Raw genomic sequence first — 8,959 nt, 5'->3', positions numbered from 1 at the left:
CAATGATTTAGTGAAATATTTTATCTAATTTGGTTTTCAACTTATCTAAATTCTAAATTCCTAGTTTATATAATATTTTGACTCAAATATGGACAAAACTTATGAAGTGATAAGCATAACCTATTTTTGAACAATTTCTATCTAAATTTGGTAAAGGAACAGTTTTGGGCTTTAAGCCTGTTGTTCCTTTCCCAATCATTTTAGTTGAGAATGATATTGTATCCATCAATGTATAAATGAATTTATTGTTGTAAGATTATGAAAGTACAACTGCGAACTGATCTAGATCAGGGCTTCGCCCTGGGGAAAATAATATCATAAAAGTTAACCACGATGAAAACCGAGCATATCAATCAAAATAGTATTGAAACTATACTACCGGGCTATCAAAAAGTCTCTCCGCAGTACCTGCGTTCTGTTCTAGCTGAAGATTGTGTTCTGTTTGGAAACCCGTTCGACAAGTTACTCCCACTTCTTTCCCCCTCTACTGTAATGAATGTACACGTAAGTTTAGTAGATTAACACCTTGCTATTGTTATAAATACTTTTGATCACCCTGTATTATAGTCCGAGTCTGTAGCTTTGATATCGACGGAGGGCCACTAGACTGCAATACTACCCGTTCAAAAACATCGACATTCTGAAAATGTATTTTCTTTCTCTAATCAACAAATGCTCTTTTGTATCTTCTCAAAAACAACGTGTTGCATCCGAAAAGATACACAAGGAGCTTTTTGAGTTACGTCTCTGCCACACCACAGCCTATCAGCTGACATTCGTTCAAATGCTCTTCCATTGTTGTGATACGTTGCATCTTTATCATTCATGAAGAATCTTATGTGTAGGGAGCTTCCTCCATCTAGGTCCTCTAGAGCGTAGGTTTTGTATAAAAGTAGGAATATTACCCCGCGAATCACACCTTGCCTATATGCACTCGCACTCCCTCCGTAACAAAGCCATAGTGCATTCTGGTGACGTCAGCACATGTAGGGCACCTACACCAATAAAAATATGTTAATATTTCAGCTGATCTATATCAGCTAGTGGTTTTATTGGTGTAGGAGCCCTGCCTGTGCTGACACAGGTACAGTACCATCAACCACCTGTCATGCACTATGGCTTTGTTTACGGAGGTTATTTATTTATTATTTTGTTATTTATTTATAATTTCTATAAAGTAGCACTGATTGGGAGAGAAAAATAGGATACTCTTGTACTATTTCTCTCCCAAATTTAGATAACAAGTCCGAAATAGGGTTATGGTTTCACTTTTCTAAAATTTAGTCCATTGTCACTAAAAACAACGAAAACTGAGAATTTTAAATTTTACGGTTGAAAACAGAGTAGTGCTATATGCCGTTTGAAGGTCACAGAGGTGAAGCTACGGGAAGCGTACTGTGCTTAGATTCCCTCATAAGTTCAGAAGAATTTTCTGTTCTATATAATTCTTAAGATCTGTTCTTAAGATCAAGATTGTACATGGGTAATGGATAGGGTGATGAAGATGATTGATTGAGTACTTTATGTAGATTACAATATATACTGGGTATACACTATATAAATAGCTTACAATACAGCAAAATTATAGATGAATTTAGTAATATAAACTAAGAAAATAATTATTGAACTGTATATGATATGAAAAAGCAATTTGTAATATAATAACTATAGATAATTATATTGTTATGCATCTACATAAATTGGCGGAGCTTTGGACATATCAATGTCCATTCTTCGGAAAGAATATTAACATATACTTCCCACTAACTCTCTACCAAGATGAGAGATGAATGCACCTACTACCTGCTACTTCTGGTTGGTTTCGAACTACTGGGCAGCGATTTTGAAACTCAAATTATATTCTGGGAGTCAAGACGCATGAATCTCAACTTATTTGAGTGGTAACTTGTCAGACAACAAAAAGCCAACTGCTTCCCATCTTTATTTGATGTCGTTGGTTATAATTATTAGAGTAACCGTTCACTGGAACGTATTCAACGATCCGTTCGGAGTTGGATCGGTCGAATCTGCCGGCCGTCAACTCGGGCGAATACGGTCGTTCATTGTAACCGTCTTCGTCAGCCAAGTCCATCCTCAATCCTCAATCCCCTCAGGCAAGCCCATATGGATTTAATCATTTGACAACACAGTCAAGCAGAGTTGACAATTTGACTACTATCCAGTCATGTGAACTTGCAAGAAAATATTGAAATTTTGCAAAATTTGGTAACACGATAGTTTGTCTGTCAAGTTTGAACTTGTTTTATTCAGAGTATAGAATACATATAAGATATAACAATGATTCGAAAATTTATATATGTATTTATGTATGTATTATTATTCATATGCAAATACAATTAGGTAAAAACAACAGGCATTTGCCCAAAATGTTCAACCTTAATTTGGAATACCGTCTAAAGGTTATGCTACTTACGTAACTTAAATGATAATTCGTACACAATTTGAGTCCTAAAAATTATCTACTACAATTTTGAATTTATCAGATTGATCAATTTCCAAATACAAATCCAAACAAAACTTTCCTTCACAATTGCAAAAAATATTGGAATTCATTTATTCATATTCTATTCATTTTATTCACAAATCACAATATTAACTTGCAGATTACCAACCCTGCAATTAGTTAGCTCAAAACTTTGTTGAATTCTTCAAGGGCCGGTTTCCGAGCTCGGGATTTAGCTGTTCTAGACTTTGAACAGCTGGAGTCAGAAAATTGGCTTTCCAAAACGGGGCGTAGCATAGCCACCTCTAATACAAGGCCGCGGCCTACGATATTGCAACGTCGCAGTGTAGGCCTACAATCTAATACATGATAGGTGAAAAAGATTTATTAAATACCAGCTAATCTTTTTCACCAATCTTGTATTAGATTGTAGGCCTACACTGCGACCGTTGCACATCGTAGGTCGCGTCCTTGTATTAGAGGTGGCTATGGCGTAGTCGTAGTTTTATGATAATCTTTTTTCTCATTTCTATAATTGGAAATGTTTTTCCTTGACAAACGAAACATTCCTAAATAATTCAAAATAGCTGAAACTTTACACTATTTTCTCTTAATTATTTTGTGTCTAATTCTCTAGTTTTTCGAAATTTAATTTAAACGTGTACTGCCACTATCCCGTTTCGGAAAGCCACTTTTCTGACTCCAACTGTTTAAAGTCTAGAACTAGCTAAATCCCGAGTTCGGAAACCGGTCCTAAATAATTTTGTCAAAGTCTCAACTTGATTGGTTCATTCAGAGTGATCATCTTTAGGTAATTTGCCGTTGAGTTTTTGGGCCGAAATTGATTCAATATTTTGTGTTTTCAGTTTCGCTAACAACAGCCGATTTCGAACTTCTGTGCAAGGACGGCTCGAAAAAGCCCGTGGAAATGTTCAAAGAATGCAACTGGGGAGAAGTACCCACTCATGCTATTGTCACTAGCTCAGCCACTGAGTTTTCTCTCAAGAGGAAATTCCAGCTTTTCATGAGGGTGAGATTCATTTGCTGTATTTTATTTCTAGTTCTTCTACTAGTTGTTGAAATAAATACACAATGTTTATATTTTTATTAAAAGAGAAATAGAAACGTTTTTTGCTACTGCTAAAATAAATTAATTATTATGCTCTTGAAAAGTACTATTTGATCCACAAAATCAAACTTCAAACAATCCAACCTTAGAATGGAATGAAAATTCTCAAATATTCTTTTTAAATGTTGCATAAGATTACTGGAATCAGCTATAGTAGAAGGCAATGATAACACAGAGAATCGACAACTCTGTAGTACTATCATTCCGCTAACTCTATAAACGTAAATCTCACTCCAGGACTGGAATTTTCATACTAGCTCTCTAAATGTAATTTCCTCTCTTTAATGCAAGTGAAAATGATAATTGATTCTATATTTATTTATTTATTTATGTAAAAAACGATGTGAAAACATTGATAGATAAAATACTAGGCAGTATGTTTTTCTCCTGACCGAAAATACACAGCTAAGAAATTGGAAAAATACAGTGTATCTAGGCATTTTAGACTCATGAGCTATATATTTGTTGTGTATCTGCCATACGCTAAATAATAATAAGGCAGTACTATCTATGTTATATCTATCTTTGGTTTTGAAGCATCTAAATTAAAATCACTTTGTGAAAATAATTAAGAACTAAAATTTGTGTGAAGTGAACAACTACAAACACAAACTAAGGGCCGTTTTCCGAGCTCGGGATTGGCTAAGTTCTAGACTTTAAACAGCTGGAGTAAGAAAATTGGCTTTCCAAAACGGGGCGTAGTCGTAGTCAATGTCAAAGTCACGTTTGAATTAATTTCAAAAAACTAGAAAATTGAACACAAAATAAATAAGAGAAAGTAGTGTAAAGTTTCAGCTGTTTGGAACTATTTAGAAATGTTTAATTTCGTCAAGGAAAAACGTGTCCGATATAGAAATGAGGAAATAAAAACTGCGACTACGCCCCGTTTTGGAAAGCCAATTTTCTGACTTCAGCTGTTTAAAGTCTAGAACTTGACTAAATCCCGAGCTCGGAAACCGGCCCTTAACCTATTTCGGACTATGTGCAACCGTATCTAAATTTGGGAGAGGAATAGCACAAGGTTACTTTATTTTTTCTCTCCCTATCATTTTGATGATGTACTTATATTAAATCAATCAATAAAGAATAAAATAAAAATTATTTTGTGTTATTTTTTTTCTTGCAAATCTAGGTGATGACACAGTCCAAAAAATAGGTTTAGTTAGGTTATGTTTCCTTCACTTGTCCAATTTACATTGTAAACACAAAAAAAATTAAATTAAAAATTTGATTTGATTCTTGCAGACAAGATTTTTCTTAAGCAAACAGTATTGTATTCAATGATCTGTAATATAATTTGTGTAACGGAATTTGTCATGTAAGTGATGTCATTGAATAAAACTTGATTTGATTTACTTGAATGATTTGCAGAAAGCGATACAACTGTACGGATCACCGGCGCCAAATGTAACGTTTCAAACAACGACGTCCAGCTACAATGGTTTCAACGCTTACAATGATTACTCCTCGTCTTCAACGACTCCACCCAGCTTCTCACCATACACCGAGGCCAATGTCCTGCCATTCGTCAACACAACCGACCATTTGTTCCATCTGTTCGAGTCGGCTCCACGCTACGGCTACAGGCACAGTCTACTTATTCAGGTATTTTTCACACTAAACCCATCCATGCTATAGTGTGGTCCACGTTATAATGGCAGTGGATCAAGATAGAAGAATAGCGGTGCAGGTTCTCTGCATTAATTAATTATATTTCTACACTGTCAAAAACATAATGGCAGTTCTTCTTCTTCTTCTTCTTTGGCTGTGCCTTATACCATTTAATGGGGTCGGCATTCCTTCCTCTTAGTTGCCTCTCCACAAGCCCTATCCAATGCTTCCTCTCTCCTCCAACCACTCTCCCGCAAGTCAGCCGCTATTCTATCTCCCCACTCATCTTTGGTCTACCTCGTCCTCTCACACCATCCAAAACCAAATCCTGCACTCTTCGTCCAACATAATCCTCCTCTCGTCGCTGTACATGCCCAACCACCTCATCCTTGTCTCCTGCATTTTCTTTCCCAGTGGTCCAACTTTACAGTGACATAATTGGCATCGTTGTGGACCTAGAAAAGGATAGTACCACGGCTTTGTCGAATGATAGACAAGGATAGCAAAACCAAAGTTGATCAAATACTGTCATTATAACGTGGACCTCACTATAGATTCGCACACATCAGTGACCGGCACTGTGAAAATATAGGCCTGATTTCCATGAGTTCTGTTTCAACTGTTACCACTCAGCAGAGGTCCACGCTATAATGGCGTTTGTTTGCGCCAGTTTTGGCGAATTAGTTTTTTGTTTCTATAAACCACCCTCATCCCCTTAGCACATGAGTTAGGAATGGTGACTTCTTCTCCTAATAGTCTTAACAAAGCTGCAAAGTCAAAAATTGTGTTAAAACATTACCTCCAAATTCCTTTGTCAATTGGTCTATTGTTGCAAAAATGGAGATTTCACACTCAACACTAAAACTGCTGCAAAAGGTGTAGGGAAATTAGTAAAAGTTAGTGTGAAGTTATACATCAAATTGAAGAGAATTCAATGCTCTATAAGCGTATAATCAGCATGAATTTTTCCTATCGATTTTTAAAAAGTTATAAGAGCATAAATAGAAAAAAATGGAGGAAAACGTGTTTTTTTTTTTCAAAAATGGCACACCTTCAAGAGCGGATATCTCGAAAACTAGAGAAGATATAGAAAAAGTTGAGGGATGAATATTGTAGGAAATTATGTAAGCTTCAATTTTGTATATAATAGTTTTGTCCGTAAGATACTAGTTTTCCAGTTATATGCGAGAAACAAAAAAATGGTACCTTGAACCACGCCACCCTCTTAGCACAGGGGTAGTGGTGGGGACTTTTGATATGTTTACCGCCTTATTACCCTAAACAGAACTGCGGGGTCAAAAATTGTTCCAAACATTTCCCTCTATAACCTTTCTTTGACTGGACTATATAGGAAATTCGGCCTATATATTAATATTCGTGTAATTAAATTTCATTATTTCGTTCTTCGTAAAAATTTACGTTTCGTAATAATGCCGTCGGTCCCGTCTACCTAAAAAGTAGTCGTCATCTCTCACTCATTACCCACGCACAAGCCTGAGAGCTTATGGGGCATCACCCTCAGTATTATTAGTATTAGTGAAAATTGAATGCCAGAACGCAAGTTAAGTTTGGTTTTATCAATATTCAAATCATAGTGTTAAATATCCAGACAGTAAATATCTTAGAACCAGAAAATATTAAAGAACCAACTTTAACAATCGCATTTTTGGACAAATCGGTTTCATAATAAGAAAGGATATTTGATCATTTTAATTGTTCTTTAAATTAAGTAATATTTCATTATTATAAACTAGCAGGTAACTCGTGCTCCGCAAGGGTATTTTCAAACTTGACAACTGAAAATTTGACGAAATGAAATCTTGAAGAATTGAAAATAGGCCTATAACCATCCTCGTTTAATAAGAATCTATATGCAAAATTTCAAGTAATCAGTCAGTAGTTGAAACGTGATGATGTGTCAAACATAATTTTCTATCCCGTACGTGTATAAGCCAGTTCTTTACCTATTATAGTATAGATTATATGATAATTCAAATTACTGCACACATTAATTATTTATTTGTTGAGTAATGTAATTCCTAACGATTTCACAATTTGTTATGAATTAGTTTAATTTATGAAATAAATACATGCTTCATAATTTCATTGAATTGCTTTCCGAAAAAATTAAGGTACCAAATTTCTAAATTTCTATACGTTTCAGGTCCCCTGTCCAAAAAAGTGGTTTTTGGGTATTGGTCTGTTGTATGTATGTATGTGTGTGTGTGTGTGTGGGTGTGTGTATGAGTGTATGTGCGTCTGTGCGTCTGTGTACACGATATCTCATCTCCCAATTAACGGAATAACTTGAAATTTGAAACTTAAGGTCCTTACCTATAAGGATCCGACACGAACAATTTCGATCAAAGCAATTCAAGATGGCGGCTAAAATGGGAAAATGAAATTCAAGAAAATAAATTATTAAATTGCAAACTATGATTCTATTAAATCATTCACCATGAAGAGATAGCAGACTTCATGTGTCTGCAGCGTTATTGTCCTGTCATCAGCTGCTTAGATCTTTAAATAGTAGACTTGAGTTGCGCGGGAACACTAGCGTCAGTTGATCAATTTTTATAACGGCAAGGAAAGTTGTGTGAGTGTGCCACACCAGATTTTTTCATTTTCATTTCAATTATCGTATATTTTACTCTGATTATAAATTCATTTTCTGAAACCCTAAACTTTGATATTATTATCGATTGTTCGTTATCGTTCCATAATCGTAATGAATTGATATGAGCTGTCTATGCTGATGTTGATATACACTGTTGATGTAATTGCTTGCAGGACTCGGCAATCGACTGAGGCCCTCGATGAGACAAGGCAAACGTACGCCGGCTACCTTGGCCGTCCCTGGACACCATTCTGTCGGCGTCAGTGTCCGTCAACCGCATGACGCTTTGCGTCACCTCTGACGCTGAATTCGACAAGTGCGTCAAATGAAAGTGAGTACACATTCAATAGTTAACAAATTCAATTCAATTCCACACTCATAAATAGTATACATAAATCAAACAAAGCTGGGCCTTAGTACACTCAACAATAAATTTTCCACTTTTCGACCGAATTTGCTCATGATGCATGATTTTGGACCGCCTGGACGAGCCGAGATGAGTGTAAACGATGAAATCTGAGCAGTGGGTCAGAAGTGGTTTGAAATTTTGATCCTTGAGGTGTCCTTAAGCGCGCCTCTCCACTAGGAAATACTGAAATGAAGTGCATCTAACGGGTGTTCTCATAGAACATAATCTCATGAACTTATGTCATTGTGCGAAAGATCAATGTGAAGACTATGTAGTTGGTGTTGAGGTTGGAGCTGAAATTAGGTGTTTTCACAATACAATGAGCATTATTGTCAGATGTACCTGGGAATCTATATGAGATAGAGCGCTCTACCTGATCTCAGAGTGTAGAGCACAAAAATACGCCAGAGGGATTTTGAATGAACATCTAAATGGTAACAATCGGAAGATATTCTTGATCAAAAACTAAATTCATCAGAATTGATTTTTTCTTTAAATTTCACTCATTTTAAACAAATCATAACTCAGTACTTAATGGAGATAGAGAGTTCCGAATGAACTCATTTTATTCAGAATTTCATAATCTAGAAAAAAGGCGAGAGCAAATTTTTCTGTCCGATTACGAGATTGGCAGAATAGCTGAAAACTGGAAAATGAGCCGAAAATACGAGGTTTGGGCCACCTGTATCTAGCACAAGGAAATTTTGCATGAAGAAATTGGTTCTGACT

The 8,959-nt window shown here is 35.8% G+C and overlaps 1 protein-coding gene across 1 annotated transcript; it reads left to right on the top strand.

Annotated features, from left to right (window-relative positions):
- Positions 1–3,327: 3,327 nt before the first annotated feature.
- On the top strand, positions 3,328–8,012 carry LOC120349245. Its single transcript, XM_039419210.1, has 3 exons — positions 3,328–3,494; positions 4,965–5,198; positions 7,995–8,012. The coding sequence occupies exons 1-3, from the start codon at positions 3,393–3,395 to the stop codon at positions 8,010–8,012; spliced, it is 354 nt and encodes a 117-aa protein (XP_039275144.1). The 5' UTR covers positions 3,328–3,392.
- The last annotated feature ends 947 nt before the right edge of the window (positions 8,013–8,959 follow it).

The sequence above is a fragment of the Nilaparvata lugens genome, unplaced genomic scaffold, assembly GCF_014356525.2.
Source record: "Nilaparvata lugens isolate BPH unplaced genomic scaffold, ASM1435652v1 scaffold8947, whole genome shotgun sequence".
NCBI lineage: Eukaryota > Metazoa > Arthropoda > Insecta > Hemiptera > Delphacidae > Nilaparvata > Nilaparvata lugens.
The sequence above is the reverse complement of the archived record's forward strand: the minus strand, read 5'-3'. Positions and strand labels throughout refer to the sequence as shown.